The following is a 20,252-nucleotide window of genomic DNA, read 5'->3' as shown; positions in this document are numbered from 1 at the left end:
ACCTCCTTCCTTCCGCATAGCCTGCGGGAGCCGCGGGACGCAGGTAAGCTGTGTTCATCGTTCCCGGTGGTGTCACACAGAATGAAGTGTGCTGCCCCGGGTACAATGAACAATCTGCGCAAATAAGATTAAACGATTTTTTTAAAAATGAGCGACGTGTACACGATACACGATTTACAACCGATTAAGAGTCGCTCTTAGGTTTCACACGAGACGACGTCGTGAACGATGCCGGAAGTGTGTCACGAAAACAGTGACCCCGACGACATATCGCACGATAGATCGTCTCGTGTGACGCGTGCATTAGAAGGATGTTGCCAATATGGCTAGACTGAGCTATAAGCTACTGAAGATGTCTAGGCGACATCTGCTCAAGACACTCACTTCATTCCTTGTCCTGCTGTCTTGCACCAAGACCCGTCACTCATTCTTTTGGCCAATGCACTGACCACTAGAATCACTCCATGTCACAGTCACCTCCTTCTTTCTCAATTGTTCTCTCTTTTTCTTGCTCATGCTATCCTATGTAACCGGTTTCCCTTTCCTCAGGACACCCATGTCATGCGGCTCTGCTGCTCCTCAGACCTGAGGCCTGTTTTTGTCACAGGCTTAGCCCTAACAGACATTCCCACAGAAACTGTTTCTCTCCCTCAGCAGTAGCCCCTCCCCTAAAGGCTAATCCTAGCTGTTTGTTGCTGGGCAGATTTAACCTTTCACCTGCATACCTATAACACAACACAAATATGTAACAAATAATGCAGGATGCTTAATAACATTACACTTTACACCAATAAACATACATCGCACCATCATTACTGCTGCACCGCTACATAGTAACATTCACAACTCTGCTACATCTTATGCATTACAGCAAACTTTACTATACATTCTTACATAACATTACTTGATATCTAAACACGTGTGTGTGTGTGTGTGTATGTATATCCGCTAAAGGAATCCGCACCGTCGCATTTACATTTATGAAATTTTGCACAGACTCTCAATGTGACCCAGGGAACGTGATAGACTGTTTTGACGGAAAAAATTAACCCCGCGCTTTACAGTTACACTCAAAAATCCTGCCTCCATTAATCTGAATGGAGCTGGGAGATACGGGCTATTAATAGCAACTGTCAGTGGTTGCTATAGGAACAAAATAAACTTAGTATAAAAAGCTTGTGTGTGAGTGAGAGACAGGAAAAGACAGACAGGGAAAGAGGCAGAGAGATAGAGACAGCCCGGGCAAAGAGACAGCCCTGGCAAAGAGACAGATAGACACAGAGAAAGAGAGAGACACCGAGATAAGACAGACAGGCAGATAGAAACTCGAAGAGAGATAGTTACTATCGTGGGCAACGCCTGGGTACTAGAGCTAGTATATAATCAAGTTGAGTGTATGTATGTATGTATGTTTGTGTGTATGTCCGCTAAAGGAATCCGCACCGTCGCATTTACAATCACGAAATTTTGCACAGACGCCCCACGTGACCCAGGGAACGTTATAGACTATATTTTGACGGGAAAATTTAATCCCGCGCTTTACAGCTACTCTCTAAAATCCTGCCTTAATTTAAACTGAATGGAGGTGGGAGCTGCAGGCTATAAATAGCAAATGTCAGTGGTTGCTATAGGAACAAAATAAACTGCTAGTATAAGAAGATTATGTGTAAGGCAATATGACGTCAGTGGGGAGACGGATAGAGAGAGAAAAAGACAGACAGACAGAGACACAGACAGCCCTGGAAAGAGACAGCCGGGCAAAGAGACTGACAAAGACAGACGGGGAAAGAGGGAGACAGACACACATATAGAGATAGAGAGAGACAGACATACACAGAGATGGAGACAGACTGATACAAATACAGACAGAGACATAGACACAGACAAAGAAAGACAGCGAGACAGACAGCGACACACAGACAGACTGGGAGAGAGACAGAGAGACAGTTACTATCCCGGGCAACGCCCGGGTACTACAGCTAATATATATACGGTATATAGAGTGTGTGTGTGTGTGTGTGTGTGTGTGTGTGTGCGCAGACCAAAGGTTTGGACACACCTTCTCATCTCTAGAACAACTATTAAGAGGAGACATTGTGTAGCAGGCTTTCATGATAAAATAGCTGCTAGGAAACCACTGCTAAGGACAAACAACAAGCAGAAGAGACTTGTTTGGACTAAAGAACACAAGGAATGCACATTAGACCATTGGATATCTGTGCTTTGGTCTGATGAGTCCAAATTTGAGATCTTTGGATCCAACCACCAAGTCTTTGTAGAAAAGGTGAACGGATGGACTCTACATGCCTGGTTCGCACCTTGCAGCATGGAGGAGGAGGTGTGACGGTGTGGGGGTGCTTTGCTACTGACACTGTTGAGATTTATTCAAAATTGAAGGCATACAGAACCAGCATGCCTACCACAGCATCTTGCAGCTGTGTGCTATTCCATCCGGTTTGCGTTTAGTTGGACCATCATTTATTTTTCAACAGGACAATGACCCCAAACATACCTCCAGGCTGTGTAAGGGCTATTTGACTAAGAAGGGGAGTGATGGGGTGCTACGCCAGATGACCTGGCCTCCACAGTCACCAGACCTGAACCCAATCGAGATGGTTTGGGGGTGAGCTGGACCGCAGAGTGAAGGCAAAAGGGCCAACAAGTGCTAATCTCTGGGAACTCCTTCAAGACTGTTGGAAGACCATTTCCGATGACTACCTCTTGAAGCTCATCAAGAGAATGCCAAGAGTGTGCAAAGTAGTCATGAAAGCAAAAGGTGGCTACTTTGAAGAACCTAGAATTTAAGACATATTTTCAGTTGTTTCAGACTTTAAGTATTTCATTCCACATGTTTTACTTCATAGTTTTGATGCCTTCAACGTGAATCTACAATTTTTAGAGTCATGAAAATAAAGGAAACTCTTTGAATGAGGAGGTGTGTCCAAACTTTTGGTATGTGTGTGTGTATGCCGAAGCGCTGCGCTCTAAAACGCCACGTGCGTACGGCCCCTGCACAATCTCCATAGACTGTGCAGGGGACGCAGGACGCATGCAGTTACGCTGCGCTACAAAGCGCAGCGTAACTGCATGTATTTACGCAACGTGCGCACATAGCCTAACAGATGGCGTCAGGCACTCTTCCAGCATCTTTTCAGTTGTTCTGCGTCTCACAAATGTTCTTCTATGTGATCCTAACACCTCAAACTTTGAGTCCTCTGTCCATAACACTTTTTTCCAATCTTCCTCTGTCCATTGTCTGTGTTCTTTTGCCCATATTAATCTTTTCATTTTCTTAACCAGTCTTGGATATGGCTTTTTCTTTGCCATCTTGCCCTGAAGGCCAGCATCCCAGAGTCGCCTCTTCACTGTAGACGTTGACACTGGCGTTTTGCAGGTACTATTTAATGAAGCTGCCAGTTGAGGACCTGTGATGCGTCGATTTCTCAAACTAGAGACTCTAATGTACTCGTCTTGTTGCTCAGTTGTGCAGTGGGGCCTCCCACTTCTTTTTATTCTGGTTAGAGCCTGTTTGTGCTCTCCTCTGAAGGGAGTAATACACATCATTGTAGGAAATCTTCAGTTTCTTGGCAATTTCTCGCATAGAATATCCTTCATTCCTAAAAACAAGAATAGGCTGTCAAGTTTCACATGAAAGTTCTCTTTTTCTGGCCATTTTGAGAGTTTAATGGAACCAACAAATGTAATGCTCCAGATTCTCAACTAGCTCAAAGGAAGGTCAGTTGTATAGCTTCTCTAATCAGCAAAACTGTTTTCAGCAGTGTTAACATACTTGCACAAGGATTTTGAAGGGATTTCTAAGCATCCATTAGCCTTCTAACACCGCAAATACAATGTACCATTAGAACACTGGAGTGGTGGTTGTTGGAAATGGGCCTCTATACACCTATGTAGATATTGCATTAAAAAAACAGACGTTTGATGCTAGAATAGTCATTTACCACATTAATAATGTATAGTGTATTTCTGTTTAATGTTAGCTTCATTGAAAGAAAAAAAAAGGGCTTTTCTTTCAAAAATAAGAAAATATCTAAGTGACCCTAAACTTTTGACCTGTAGTGAGTGTGTGTGTGTGTGTGTGTGTGTGTGTGTGTGTATATAAATTTTATATGAACACATTTGGTGTCTTCAGGGGTAGGAACCTGAGCACCATCTTACATACGCGTATGACATGACTGTTGTGTTCTAAGGTTTATGTTTGCTGACAAAAATCTGTTTTCTGCATATTTCCACAGGCAGTTAAAAAAACTAAGCGAAGAGAACCTAAATAAACAGCCGGAGGAAGTGTTTGATGTCTTGGAAAAACTTGGGGAAGGGTAAGTGATGAGGTTTTTCATGTTTTATATAACTAATTGATGGCAGTGCACGCAGTCTTTATAACAAAAACCAAGAGTGTGATATGTAAGGAAAGTTAAAGGGAACCTGTCACCAGATTTGGCGACTATAAGCTGTGGCCACCACCGAGCCCTTCCTGAATGCTGTATATAAGAGCCCGGACCGCTCTGTATAACGCAAAAATACAAACTTATTATACTCACCTAGAGAGCGATACGATCTGATGGGTGTCGCTGCTCTCCGTTCTGGCTCCTCCACTCTGCTGCGATCGCTATCCTCCTTCTTCCCAGCGCAGTGTGGATGACGCGTCTACGTCATTCGCACAGGCCGACATTGTGGTCCTGCGCAGGCGATCTTTGATCTGCCCTGCTAAGGGCATATCAAAGTAACCTTTCCTTGTGTAAGGGGTAGTCGGACCCATGGTAGTGAAGGAGCGTTTTTTCCCCCCTGAAAACGCCACAGTAGTATGGTGGCAAATTGTAAATGTTGATGGTAAAATGTTACCTGTCATAAACTATTTCCCCACTAGGTGCCAGTGTAGAGCAGTGGTTCCCCTGGTAACAGTGGCAGGGAAGGAAGGGGCAGGGCAGCCTAGGTGGGGAAGGAATGGTTCTGAATGCAGAGTCCAGTGTGCAGTGAGATGTGAGAGGCGAGCAAGCTCGGTCTGAGGTGACGGGGCAGAGTGTGGGAGTGAGACGAGGCAGTCAGCCTGAGTGAGTACTCTTGGCTAGAAAGCAGAGGAAACCCATGAGAAACGGGGGAAGAGTTGGGACTAGTCCGGAGCCGGTGGTGTGTACTAGAGTGGAGTGCAGCTATCAGGGGGATAACAAGTGGCCCCTGCAGGCGAAGGTTAGTGCCCTGACAAAGAAGTGGAGAGGTGAGAACTTATCCAGAGCCGGTAGTGTGTGCTGGATCTGCCCTACAGTAAATCCGGGTTAGAGCGCAGCTACTAGGGGGTTAACGTATGTCCCCTGCAGGCAAAGGAAAGTGCCCGTAGAGAAAAGGAAACCGTTTTTGTAGAAAAGGACCTGTAACTTGTAACGTACTAAAGTAAACCTGTTGCAAACAAAAAGATGGAAGCTTTGTTTAATAAATCGGTGTTTGGTTTATCTGCTGCCTGCAATTGTCTCTTTCCTGAAAGTGAAGAAGGAGCTGGAGAGCACAGAAAGAACGCTGTCATGAATGGGCCCCATGCATCCACACTCTGCCCCAACAACACACCTGTCTTGCAAGTAACGGCCGGGCCGGGGTTCAGCCTGCGGCCCACAAGGCGAGGGGACCCGACTACACCCCCTGAGGCGCCCCCTGCCCCCGTTACACTTGCACCTGCGCATTACAGTAAAGACCGCCTGCACATGTGCACTATAATACTTTGTGCCCTGAGCAAGGCAGGTTAAAGTGTTCCTGTGCAGGACCTCAATGATGGCTAGTGTGCATGATGTAGATGCATCATGAACACAGGCCTCAGAAGAAGGACGCCAATCACTGGAGAGAGTAGGCGCCGGACCGGAGAGCAGCGATGCCCATTGGACCGGACCGCCCATTAGGTGAGTATTATAAAAGTGATTTTTATGTTACACAGCGTGGCCTGGGCTCTTATACACAGCATCCTGGAATGCTGTATATAAGGGCTCACTGGTGGTGGCCTTAGCTTATAGTCACCAAATCTGGTGACAGGTTCCCTTTTAAAGCCAAACTTTTCTGTAAGCCTGAAGATCCAGCCATAACTGAAGTGAAGCCTGTTATCCCATTTCTTGCTCGTCATACTTGGATTTGGAGATATTGAGTAGGAGAACTATGGTCACCGGTGATGTTTATGCTCTTACATCTAATGCAAATATAGATATGTCTGTAACCCTGAAAGACCTGCTCATTGTTTGTAGACTGACGTTCAGAACCTTTAATTCACTCAGTTCTCTAAATGTACAGTACTTGTTATTAATACTACTATCTTTAAGAGACTGCTGTGAGCCTTATGACCCTCTCAATTGTAAAGTGCTGCCGAATATGTTGGTGCTATAGAAAAAAAAATTATTATTAAAGGGAACCTGTCACCAGATTTGGGCCCTATAAGCTGCGGCCACCACCAGTGGACTCTTGCGTACAGCATTCTAACATTCTGTATAGAAGAGCCCAGGCCGCTATGTAGAACATAAAAAAACAATTTATAATACTCACATAGGGGGTCGGTGTGATGCAAACTGGTCAGATAGGTGGTGCCGTTCTCCAGGACTGGTGCCTCCTCTTTCAGCCATCTTTGTTCTCCTTCTTCTGAAATTGGCGTGCATGACGCGCCGTACGTCATACAACCTCGCTGGCATTGAAGTCCCACGCAGGCGCACTTTGATCTGCCTTGAGCAGGGCAGATCAAAGTATTGTAGTGAACCTGCGCAGGACCTCAATACCGGCCTGTGTGGATGATGTAGGATGCGTCATGCACGCCAGCTTCAGAAGAAGGAGGACTAAGATGGGTGAAAGAGGAGGTCCCGGTCCCGGAGAACAGTGCCACCCATCTGACCAGTTTGCACCACACCAACCCCCTAGGTGAGTATTATAAAGTGTTTTTTTATGTTCTACACAGCAGCCTGGGCTCTTGTATACAGCAAGCTAACATTCTGTATAGAAGAGCCCACTGGTGGTGGCCGCAGCTTATAGGACCCAAATCTGGTGACCGGTTCCCTTTAATTATACAGAAGGCTTTGTGTCCAATAAGCTTCACCAGGACCACTGAATGGAACTTATAATAAGTCTATTGGGTCATTGGCTTCTGTGGCTACTGTATAATTAATATGGCACACCATTTTTGGTTTTCTGGTACTATGGCATTGCAGAAAACTAAGAAATATGTGAACATTGGCTCTTTTCTACAAGTATGGCTATTTTTCAGTCCTGGCCTCAAGTAATTTCTCGTACACTGTGGTTGTCCCATTTTTTTATTTTAAGAGAAGGATGAAAAAGCTCAGAATTATTAATTATATGTCGTAATAACGTATTACCCATGACTCAGTGTGGTTCGTCACAGATACAGGCAAAGCAGCCCGATTATGTAGTGCCTTTCATGTGTTTTTGTTCTTCCATAGGTCATATGGCAGTGTGTTTAAAGCCAGCCACAAAGAAACCAGCCAGATTGTGGCCATTAAGCAGATTCCTGTGGAGTCTGACCTGCAGGAAATCATAAAGGAGATCTCCATAATGCAGCAGTGCGACAGGTAAAGAAAATCTCAAATCAAACCTATAACGTAGAAAACCTGCTAGCAAATTCAGAAACCGGACTCGAGCCCCCCAAGACACATAAGGTGATTGTGAGCCCAACGATACTTCGGGCGATCGCCTGCCTGACAGCCACCTCAGCTGTGTCTCCCATACAGTGTATGAATAAACCGCCCACTGATAACTGTGCTGGAGGCTTATCTCCAGGAGAACAAAGCGACCAGTAGCTCTAAAATCGGTCATGACTGATCGACCTCTCCCCCGACAATCGGTCGGCTGGAATCACCATATACATTACAGTGTTGGCCAAATCCATCAAAATTGGCAGGTTCGGATTTAATTATTCCATTTTGTACGAGGGGGCTTAATTTTCTAATCCCCCACGACCACTGTCAGCTTTTGGACCCCCATTCTCTTGATCATCAGGCGTCTCAAAGGTAGAACTAACAGAAATAATGAAGGAAAAAAAGGACAGCATCAGCGATTCCAGATTTCCATACACTTTCCTGCACACACCGTCATCAGAACGCAGTTATGCTTTATTGTGGCTTCTGCTGTGTTGGGTATGAAAAATTCTGTCAAAATGTGTTGATGACCAGGCTGCGGCTGAACTTTGACTTTCTTACTGACATGATCCTCTCTTTGCTATATGGATCCTAGGTAGTAATGCTGGCCTTAAACCATAGAGAAGTTAGCAATCGATCAGGCTGCTGTCTCCTATGTCCTCCATTAAGTATCCAGATTCAGCCAAGCTTGTATGTTTACTCACTAAAGAGAGAAACTGACCATCCCGTCTGATAGAGGCTTATATTCCCATATACAACATCGTATCCCAATATGTAGCAGGTATAATAATAATATTAGTAGCAAATACCTCCAATTAGAAATGTAGTATAGTTCTCCTGATTAGCTAGGTCTCTTACCTCATGTGCAGGGCATTGCAGCGTAAGTATTGACTAGCAGCTAACAAACAGTCACTATGAGTTGTTGTAACTAAAGATGAGCAGACACGTTGAAGTTCAGGTTCGCCAGGGTCAGCGGGCCTTTAGATAAAGTTCTATTTGGAGCCTGGACTTGACCTGAACCCCATTGGAACTCACTGATTAGGCATTTGGACTCTCCAATCACATACAGCCAGCCATAAAAAAAGGATTATATATATATATATATATATATATATATATATATATATATATATATATATATATATATATATATATATATATTATAAAAAAATTTTTTGTCTGTTTTGTACACACTGTCTGATAAATGCTGTTTGTTTTTTTTTACCCCAGTTTGAGCCATTCAAACACTGCAAGTGGCGTGCACCAAGTGTACCCGAGCATGCCAATGCTCGCTCTAGTGGTTTGCATACCTTAAGCACCCAAACGCCAAACTTGAACACTGATTATTATCATTTATTATTATTCTTACACAAACTACATATTGAGCTGGGATCTTGGATATGGAAATAGCCCTTTAACTTCCAGAATAACATGCGACCTCGCTTAATACAACTGAAGTGAGTGAGGCCGCACACGTCTAGTCAAAGTGTGTCCAGGAGTATGCACATCACATACTTACCAGTTCAGCATCAATGCTGTAGAAGCCTCACAGCACATGCACATAGTGACTTCAGACTTTAGTGAAAAGCTTGAACCACTCATTTAATACGAAAGAGCTTGTAAGCACTGTGCATGTTCTATTGTATGGTATCGATGGTCGGTCTCCAAGGAAACAAGCTGTAAACAAAAAACCCCAAAACATTAATAGTAGTAGTAATCTCATGTACAGATGAAATTTTTAATAAACAGTAAATTGAACAATTGCTTGTATTTCCAGGGACTATCCACTACCCATTGGTGAAGATGGTAATAAACCTTTAATAAGAAGCCCCTTTTACCTTTCTTTCCTCAGAAAAGAGGCAAATTGCATACTTTTTTCTTAGGAACCATTACCAATAAGACTACATAAATAGTTAGTATCCTTAAGCACCAGTCTACCATTTGTTGTTTTTTTTGGGGGTTTTTTTCAGTGCTGGAGTGACTCTTTTTATATGTAAGTCCATGGTATATACTCACCTTTCAGCGGCTTCTCCGTTTACCATAGATGCTTCTGTAACTTCTGACTGGACGGAAGTCAGAGGTTATGTCACAAGCGCCCGATGCAAGTCTATGACAGCCAGAACCAGGCTCCCATAGAGTTGTATTCATATGTGACCTCCGGTGTGCTCCATGAAACACTGGAGCTGCCACCATGTCAGAAATCGCTGAGACCAACCGGAGCAGCTGCAATAGAAGGTGAAGTTGCCTGAAGGTGAGATTATGACAGGGGATTTAGATTTAAAGGGCTACTCCGACAGTGCAATAAGAAACGTGCCAGAGTGGTGCTTTAAGGAAAGCTAGTATCTGTCCTTCCAATCCGTGATTTGGGCCAAAAAATACTTGGAAAATCTGGATAGAGATATATATATATATATATGTATATGTATATATATATATATATATATATATATATATATATATATATATATATATATATATATATATATATATATATATATATATATATATATATATATATATATATATATATATATATATATATAATATATAATATATATACGTTAGTGAAATTATGCAATTAATAATTTGTTCATCCCAAAAGTGAGCAGCAACATGAATGTTATTAAGTAATAGATGTGATTTCCTTGGAGGAAATGTGTGCTTAGTTTTCCCCTCATCCTCTGCCTGAAGAGTTCCTTCATATTGCTGGAGAGTGCTAAGGAGTCTATGGAGAAAATGTTGTCAGGACACGAGGGAACCGGCGCTGATTTATTATTTACAGCTTTCTAAATTATTAAGTCTTGACCTTTTTATACAGCCAAGTGATTTCCTCTTCAGTTCATTTAAATGAGTTTCCTGTGAATACATTTTATCCACCGCTCATGCGGAAGGTTACTGCACAGAGGAATGGCAGCCTCGTATCTGAGGTGGATGAATTGGATTACTTTTCAGTCGGCTGACACGTGTCCTGGTTTTTCCAGGACAAACTCTGATTTTACATTTTTAATGGCCAACTCCTTCACTAGATTATAGATGAACCGATTCCTGTTTGGGCTCTGACCAGCAGCTTAATGCCATGTATCATTCTTAGCAAGTCCAATGGCATCATATGTGAGAAATCCTAGGAGTTTAGTATCTATCATTATTAGTGCCTAAATAGAGGGCCATGTTCCGATGACGCATTACCTATAAAGAAAAATTTTATTGAAATAATTTTGTTTGTTATATTGAAAAAAAACTATTTTTGAAAAATACAATCTGTACTAAAAAAAAAAAAAAACCCATCTTGAAATCTTGCCATCTTCACAGTGGCTATTTTACACTTAAACTTTCTATTTCAGGAAATTCACATGTACATTAGCAGCACCATACTGACTCAGATCCTATATTTTGCATTGAAGCATCTAATGAGTGTGTGCAAAGGTGATTGTATAGGGAAAGGGAGCAGGATCTGGTTTGACATCACTTATTCTGAGTGGTGGATCCTATGTTATCAGTTATGTGTAGCGATGTAACCTGTCATTGTAATCCTTCCTATAATGATAATGAAACTGCTGAAAACTCTTCATGAAAGGACAGGAAGTATGAGTCTAAAATAACGCCACTGATAGGCGAGGCATACATTTTTATTTTTGAATACAGATCTTGGTATAAAAAAACATTGCCAGTATTTTTTGAGAAAATACACTTAACACAAAAACCTGATTTAAACAATACAAAGAAGAAATTCCAGCTCACCGATCAGCTGAAGGCTGGTAATGAGGAAATCCTGTGCACGGAATGGTCTGGCCACCATGTAATAAAATGTAAAAAAGGAAATCCAGCGCGGTCCAATTGATAAAACTCCACTTTATTTAAATTTTCTTAAAATCCAGCATACAGCTTATGATACAGGGGACAGTGAGAACTACGCGTTTCGACGCTAGGTCTTAATCATGTTCTGTTTAAACAATATGTTGTTTCCTGATAATGTATCCCCTTTAAATCCAAAAGTCAGGAAGCTGTGAAAGTGAAGTTCGGAAATATTGTCATAATGATATATTCATATTCTAACCACAGGCTGTAACAGATGTGTATAAGAAGTCTCATCATGTTTTACATATGGCTGGATATTGTTCCATAGCCTCTCCTTAGGTCTCTGTTTACTTTGTTCCTTCATTGACATGTTGATCTGTCATTCTTACTAAAGTCAGATCTACAAGCATTGATTTCACTCCCAGGATCACGTCTCAAGTGTGACACACCAACCCTACAACAATGAGTCAAGGAGTGACTAGGGACAATAGGGAATCCGGGCAGGCGTATGAGTATATGTCTATTTTCTATAGTTTATACAGTGGTTGTTCTAAAGATTGAGAATAGGAATATTCCCATGTCAGGTATTTGTGACATCGCCACCAAATCAGCAGATACTTCAAGATGGGAGCAGGTTCCACCAGTGGTTCCTCCATTCTCGTCATTGCCTGTGTAGATATCATCCATCAGTGAGCGCTCTGTGCACTCCAGTGCTCTCTACTTATATATTAGTGGTTCCTCCATTCTCGTCATTGCCTGTGTAGATATCATCCATCAGTGAGCACTCTGTGCACTCCAGCGCACTCTACTTATATATTAGTGGTTCCTCCATTCTCGTCATTGCCTGTGTAGATATCATCCATCAGTCAGCACTCTGTGCACTCCAGCGCACTCTACTTATATATTAGTGGTTCCTCCATTCTCGTCATTGCCTGTGTAGATATCATCCATCAGTGAGCGCTCTGTGCACTCCAGTGCACTCTACTTATATATTAGTGGTTCCTCCATTCTCGTCATTGCCTGTGTAGATATCATCCATCAGTGAGCGCTCTGTGCACTCCAGCGCACTCTACTTATATATTAGTGGTTCCTCCATTCTCGTCATTGCCTGTGTAGATATCATCTGTCAGTGAGCGCTCTGTGCACTCCAGTGCACTCTACTTATATATTAGTGGTTCCTCCATTCTCGTCATTGCCTGTGTAGATATCATCCATCAGTGAGCGCTCTGTGCACTCCAGTGCACTCTACTTATATATTAGTGGTTCCTCCATTCTCGTCATTGCCTGTGTAGATATCATCCATCAGTGAGCTCTCTGTGCACTCCAGCGCACTCTACTTATATATTAGTGGTTCCTCCATTCTCGTCATTGCCTGTGTAGATATCATCTATCAGTGAGCGCTCTGTGCACTCCAGCGCACTCTACTTATACATTAGTGGTTCCTCCATTCTCGTCATTGCCTGTGTAGATATCCTCCATCAGTGAGCGCTCTCTGCACTCCAGTGCTCTCTACTTATATATTTACCGCTCTTCTTTTTCAGCCTCCACGTAGTGAAGTATTATGGCAGCTATTTTAAGAACAGCGACCTGTGGATTGTCATGGAGTATTGTGCAGGCGGATCTGTCTCTGACATCATCCGACTACGGAAGCAAACTGTACGTGCAACTTATTATTGGATTTCCGAGTATGCTGTATGTGAGCTTATGAGTCCACGTCCTACCAGCCATATGTTAATAGTAAAGCACCGCGATCGTTTTTTTGTCTTCGCCAATTGAGTGGTGGTTCCCTGCCCCCGGTCTTATACTTGCCCTCTGGCGTTTTCATCTTTTATCGGCACCGCTCCTGTCGGTCTGTTTGTGACCTACTGGCTCTCTCCAGTGTTTCATGGAGCGAGCCGGAGATCATCCTTTAATACAAGTCTATGAGAGCCTCGTTCTCAGTCAGAAGTTGCTGTCACAAGATAGCCCACGGGACTGGTGCGGCGCCGATAAAAAGGTGAAAGCGTCGGAGGTTGAGTATAAGACCTGGGATTGGGACCATAGATTGGAAGCACCCTCCAGCATTGAAAAAGCCAACAAATGCTGAAGTGTTGCTCTAATGGCTGAAGGCAAGGATTTAATAGGATTTGTTATTATAGGACACCACATAAAAGCCTCGATGCACATTGTCCTTGGTCGGGAACAATATTTACATTGGTCTCTATTTAAAGAGTCCTGGAAAAAGGAAGTACTTAGATTGTAATCTGAACATATTATTTGTGAGGTTTCACTTCATGTTTTACCCTGGGCAGGTGTATGGTACCGGAGACGTACATATCTTATATGTTTAATGTCATTGAAATCAGAAAAAAACCTTGATCTTATAGGTTTTCTGAGACTTTGACACGCAGGGTCTGACTTCTGGAACCCTTGGCGACCAGCTGAGTGAAAAGATTGTAGTGCCGCAAGTACAGCGCTGTAAATATGGTTGTAGCCATGCCTGGTCATATAGCTCATAGCAGCTCAGTCCCATCCAGGTAAATGGAACTGAGCTGCAGTACCAGGCACATACGCAATCAGTGGTGCCTTCATTCAGTGGATTGGCAGGGTACCAGGACATGAACCACAAAGCCCAAATATCAATGTCCTATCCTAAGGACAGAAAAGTAGAGTGTTTGTATTGATAAAGAAACGGGCAGTAAAATTTGCAGACTAGGCGCAAAAGGAGAAGTGGAATACTGAGAACTGAGCGAACAATATATGATGTGTGAAGAACAAAGAGTTCAAAAGAAGCTGAAAAGGTGCAATTGAAAGAGGCATTTCTGTTTTGGACACTTATGGCATATTCATTTCTTATGGGATCAAGTCCTAGCTGAAAAACAGGGCCCTGTCTCTGCACACTTAAGGCCGCTTTACACGCTGCGATATTGGTACCGATATCGCTAGCGTGGGTACCCGCCCCCATCTGTTGTGCGACACGGGCAAATCGCTGCCCGTGCCGCACAACATCGCCCAGACCCGTCAAACTACTTACCTGTCCGGCGACGTCGCTGTGACCGGTGAACCGCCTCCTTTCTAAGGGGGCGGTTCGTTCAGCAACACAGCAACGTCACAGCAGCGTCACTGAACCGCCGCCCAATAGAAGCGGAGGGGCGGAGATGAGCGGGACGTAACATCCCGCCCACCTCCTTCCTTCCGCATAGCGGCCGGGAGGCAGGTAAGGAGAGCTTCCTTGTTCCTGCGGTGTCACACGTACCAATGTGTGCTGCCGCAGGAACGAGGAACAACATCGTTACTGCTGCAGTAACGATATTTGAGAATGGACCCCCATGTCACCGATGAGCGATTTTGCACGTTTTTGCGACGATGCAAAATCGCTCATAGGTGTCACACGCAACGGCATCGCTAATGCGGCCGGATGTGTGTCACCAATTCCGTGACCCCAACGAGTTCGCATTAGCGATGTTGTAGCGTGTAAAGCCCGCTTAACTCTGTAATTTTCAGAGCTCCCATGGAAGTGAATGAAGTAGGCCACATAAGGGCGAGGACGACCACTTCTTAATTCCATCCGGCATGAGACTGAACCCTGAGATACTGTGGGTCCCCGAAATAGAGTCTATATCCATAAAATATTTTTGGCAGATCCTTAGATGGGAATATGCTTCATTAAAGAGGTTGTCAACTACTTGGACAAAGCTTTCTCAATCATTATATTTCCCCATGTAAAAAAATAGCCTATACTCCCCTCCAGTGCGAGTGTCAGCGCCTGGTCTCCTAGGCCTTGTGTGACGTTGTCTTATCTCACACGACCTGCAGATAATCAGCAGACACTCTTCCCTGACTTCCTTCCGGAAGCTCACTCCTTTCGGGTGACATTTTTGTCAAAAGGAAGTCAGAGTGCAACCGTTGCTGATTGGCTGCAGGGCGCATAAGACATAACGTCACACAAGCCCTGGGAGACCTTGCGCTAACATTACTGGAACGGCACTCGCATCGGTGGTGAGTATAGGCTGATATTTTTTTACATGGGCAAACATAGTGATTGAGAAGCAGTTGTCCAAGTAGTGGACTACCCCGTAAGCCCAAACTGTTACAGGGACGGATTTGAGTGATCTGGATGCTCTCTAAAATATCTGATTTTTATACAAATAACTAGCTGTAGTACCCGGCATTGCTTGGGATAGTAACTAAGGGCGGCGTTACACGGTATGATATATCGTGCGATATGTCGTCGGGGTCACAGAATTCGTGACGCACATCCGGCATTGTTAGAGATGTCGTACTGTGTGACACCTCCGAACGACTGTTAACGAGCAAAAATACTCACCTTATCGTTGTTCGTTGACACGTCGTTCATTTCCATAGTGTCGTTTCTCCTTCTGCGTGCCGGTTGTTCGTCATTCCCGTGGCAGTACACATCACTACGTGTGACACCCCATGAACGACGAACAACAACTTACCTGCGTCCCGCCGGCAATGAGGAAGGAAGGAGGTGGGCTGGATGTTACGTCCCGCTCATCTCGGCCCCTCCGCTTCTATTGGGCGGCCGCTGTGTGACGTCGCTGTGACGCCGAACGTCCCTCCCCTTTCAGGAAGAGGATGTTCGCCGCCCACAGCGACGTCGTTAGGGAGGTAAGTACGTGTGACGGGGGTTTAACGACTTTTAATGAATTGCCCGTGACGCACAAATGACGGGGGTGGGTGCGATCGCTCATGCGATCGCACGATAAATCGTTGCGTGTAACGCAGCCCTAAGTGTATCTCTGTCTGTCTCCTTCTCTGTCTGTCTTCTCCCTCTCTGTCTGCCTTTCTCTCTCTCTGTCTATATCTCTGTGTGTTTCTCTGCGTGTTTGTGTTACTCTGTGTCTGTCTGTCTTTGTGTGTCTCTATCTGTCTGTCAGTGTCTGTCTGTCTGTCTGTGTGTCTCTGTATGTGTGTGTGTGTCGATCTCTACCGATATCATATTACCTCACATAAGCTTTTTTACCAAGAATGTCCTTTGTTGCCTATATCAACCAATCCTATTAATCCTATTAATGATCTATAGCTCCCAGCTCCATTGACTTTAATGCAAACAGTTTTTTTGGCAAATAACTGTATAATGCGGGGTTAAATTTTCCCCTCAAAAGTCTATGACGTTCCCTGAGTCAATTGAGGCAGCTGTGCAAAATTTTGTGATTGTAAATGACACACACACACACTCTCACACACACACACACACACACACACACACACACACACACACACACACACACACACACACACACACACACTCACATATATAATATATATAACATGTTACTGATTTCTATGGTAAACACCATTTTGTTACGTCTTCCCAGTTAAAAGAAGACGAAATAGCAACCATTCTGCAATCAACATTAAAAGGACTGGAATATCTTCATTTCATGAGGAAAATTCACAGAGATATTAAGGCCGGGAACATATTACTGAACTCTGATGGGGTTGCTAAGCTAGCAGATTTTGGGGTGGCAGGTCAGCTGACTGTAAGTACTTTTCACTGTATATTTAATAAATGATAACTATTTATTATTTTTTGCATATTTATTGCAAGTAGTAAAACAAAATTCTGAGCAAATGAAATCTTGCCTGTTACAGTTTGTTCAGCAGATTTCACTAGTTGGTCTAAACGGCCTCCTCCATTCACCCCACTTACATAATAAATGATCAGAGTGGTTGTCGTAGTAGAACATGGCAATCATGGAGAAGTCTGATTCCTTGATGATGACCTCCAGTGTAGGACAGACTTGGGGATCTCCAGAAACCAATGGACATCACTTTATGGTTACGCTATAACGTGCGGCTGCTTCATATTGCTGAGCTGTTGGTTATTTCTCATCAGGACACTATGGCAAAGAGGAACACTGTTATCGGGACTCCATTTTGGATGGCTCCAGAAGTGATCCAAGAGATTGGGTATAACTGCGTTGCAGATATTTGGTCCCTTGGCATAACTGCCATTGAGATGGCTGAAGGAAAGCCGCCATATGCTGATATTCATCCGATGAGGGTAAGAACTACAAATGCTGACTATGACTGATTGTAAGCTAGTTCTTATGCTATTAGAAGCCATCTAAAATTTTATTTATAGAAATGTAATTTATAACATGTATATTGCTAAGAGGGAGAAATAGCAGAATGGGTTTTATCTGGGAAAGTAGATGATCATCTGTGCTCCCCTCGGTGGATGAAATAAGGCATATAAATGACCGCTGCAGCAGATCCCCAGGCTCAAAGAGCTACTAGGTTGGAAGGAAGGACCGTTATTTGCTTGTTCTGCGCTGCCGGTCAAAGATGATGCTGTGCCTTTTTTCCAAAATAAACCACTTTTTTTTGAATAACACACAGCATCATTGTTGATCGGAAACACAGAACAAGCCAATAATCAACCTTTCTTCCATAATATTTCTATTAGAATAGTTATAAATAATAATATTTAGTTTTAATAATACTCCATCAAGATATTCTATGCTTCAGTGGGAAAAGAAGGGTTACCACCACGCTGTATGAAGAAAACTTCAGATAGGATCCTGGAAAGTGTTTTTTTTTTTTTACGCGTTTCAGAGATATACTCCTGAGGAAGCAGTTTATTTCCACCATGGTGATTGATCCTGAGGAAGGAGTTTATATCCAAAAATGCGCAGAATAAATCACTATCCAGGATCCTATCTGATGTTTTCTTTATACGGCTGCGCAGTATTAACACTTCTATCTCCACTGAAGTATCATTTGTATCTCTGGGGCTGCTGCATCCGTTTCATGCTATCAACCTGTCTGACACAACCCTTCCAGGTGAGCAAGCCTTCACTCATTACCTTTCATTTTATCCCTCGGATATAGCCCTGTTGCGTTTTTGTGCCACTGGTATAACAAGATATCCTATAGCAGGGTATCCATTCTTGTCAATCCAGAGGGTTCACAATCTAATTTTCATGGCTCAGGCATGTACGTTGGGAACTATGCTATTAAGGGAAACCTTTATACTGTGACCATAGCACCATTATACATGTCTTTAATTCAGACCAGGAGCATTGCCTGGAAAACTCCATATTCAGCTGATAGCTTTAACCTCTTCCTGACGTGTACCGTAGATGTAAATCACGTAAGGTGCCAGTGTACGTGCTGTGTTATACTGCCGACATCTGCTTTTAACAGTAGTGACCAAAACTAGCTTCAATAACTGCAGTTAGCTTCTTAAAAGCTGCTATCAGTCTCTTCCGGTGCTTTTTAAGGTGAGCAATTTGTGGTTTTGGGGTGCCAATGAGTTGCCACATCAATTGGGGGTTGCTGAAGGGCTTCATAGATGAAACACTCAAACATCACATGTTCTTGTCCTCTATGGGGACTAAAAAGTAGGGTAAAAATTAAACTGTAGAAACATTTTTAATCATGCCCTTTTCTTAGTTTACAAAATATTTGGTATGGCTGCTTCCATAGAAGTCCTAACTCTCAAAATATAAAATTATTTCATGTTTGGGGTAAACTCTGTTAAGCAAAAAAAATCGAAACGCCAGAAATGCCATGTTTATAATTGACTTCAAAGTAGGAGGAGAAAAAGGGTTAATCCCGCTCAATCCGCCAGAATAAGATATGGAAATGTTGATAAATTAATAACTTTTATTCCATAGGTCTACGCGTTACGAGGTATGAAAACCTCTTCCTCAGGACCAGAATATCAACATGTTGTTGATCATGTATGTTGATATTCTGGTCCTGAGGAAGAGGTTTTCATACCTTGAAACGCGTAGACCTATGGAATAAAAGAGTTATTAATTTATCAACATTTCCATATCTTATTCTGGCGGATTGCGCTGGATTAACCCTTTTTCTCCTCCTACTTTGAAGACATTTTCACGTGGGGCCGCGGCAGCCGCCATTATCTCATGCTATCTATGGTGGTTGTGCCCAAACACAACCACATTTGGTGAGTGTATTATATTATATATTACCTCGTTTGTTTATCTGATAAGACCCTATCAGCGCTTATGTTTTTCTAGCTATATTGATGTTTAAAATTAATGAACCTCCCCCGAAAGATGCAAAGAGTGATCTACATGTCGCATGCACCCCAAAATAGTACCAACAAAAACATTGGCACTCCATGCCAAGGACAAGCTCTCATAGGCTCCATGATGAGCACATGTCCAAAATGATAATGTTATGAATCTCAGGTTTTTAAGTTTTTTGGGTTGTGTTTTTTTTTTTTTTTTGGTTTTTTTACTATTTAAAAAAAAAAAATAAAAAATCCAAGTTGATATCACATAATTGCTATCAGACTGACCTGGAGAATCAGATTGGATTCACGCATTTTTTTTTTTTGTTTTTTTTTTCTTCACCATTTCACCGCACTGGGAATTTTTACATGATATGGTAAAATGATTGGTGTCATTCAAAACTACAACTTGTCGTGCAAAAATAAGCTTCATATGGCCATGTTGATAGACAAATAAAAAAGTTCTTGATGAGGAGCAAACACCTCACAAAAGGTGTCTGAGGATGAGTTTCTGCCTTGACTCTTGTCCCTAGTCATGTTGCAAGTTTCGATAAAGGTTCTAACATTGACTTCTGGGATAGACGTCTCTCAGGGGGGCATTTGCAGTATAATTTCTTTCGTTCTGCAGGAGAACCCCACTATTCACATTCACATATTGAAGTAAACTGTATGAGATCCACAAGAGGGAGACATTGATCTGCCAGGGAAAGGCTGCGATCTCCAGGATGGGTGAGGGGGGAGGATTCTGCAGATCTGACATGTCTACAAGTACATAGACTGATAAAGACCTTCCTTTATGAGAGCTGGAAATGATCATTTTATCTTCAACTACTGAA

The 20,252-nt window shown here is 42.9% G+C and overlaps 1 protein-coding gene across 1 annotated transcript in view; it reads left to right on the top strand.

Annotated features, from left to right (window-relative positions):
• LOC142311524 (serine/threonine-protein kinase 4-like) overlaps nt 1-20,252 on the top strand; it is a 90,628-nt gene that overhangs the window by 28,639 nt on the left and 41,737 nt on the right. Inside the window, exons 2-6 of the mRNA XM_075350032.1 lie at nt 4,254-4,334; nt 7,434-7,562; nt 12,965-13,079; nt 16,745-16,909; nt 17,266-17,433. Of these exons, the coding sequence (XP_075206147.1) occupies nt 4,254-4,334; nt 7,434-7,562; nt 12,965-13,079; nt 16,745-16,909; nt 17,266-17,433 (658 nt within the window). The remainder of the gene's footprint in view (nt 1-4,253; nt 4,335-7,433; nt 7,563-12,964; nt 13,080-16,744; nt 16,910-17,265; nt 17,434-20,252) is intronic.

The sequence above is a fragment of the Anomaloglossus baeobatrachus genome, chromosome 5 (assembly GCF_048569485.1).
Source record: "Anomaloglossus baeobatrachus isolate aAnoBae1 chromosome 5, aAnoBae1.hap1, whole genome shotgun sequence".
NCBI classification, from domain to species: domain Eukaryota; kingdom Metazoa; phylum Chordata; class Amphibia; order Anura; family Aromobatidae; genus Anomaloglossus; species Anomaloglossus baeobatrachus.
The sequence above is the reverse complement of the archived record's forward strand: the minus strand, read 5'-3'. Positions and strand labels throughout refer to the sequence as shown.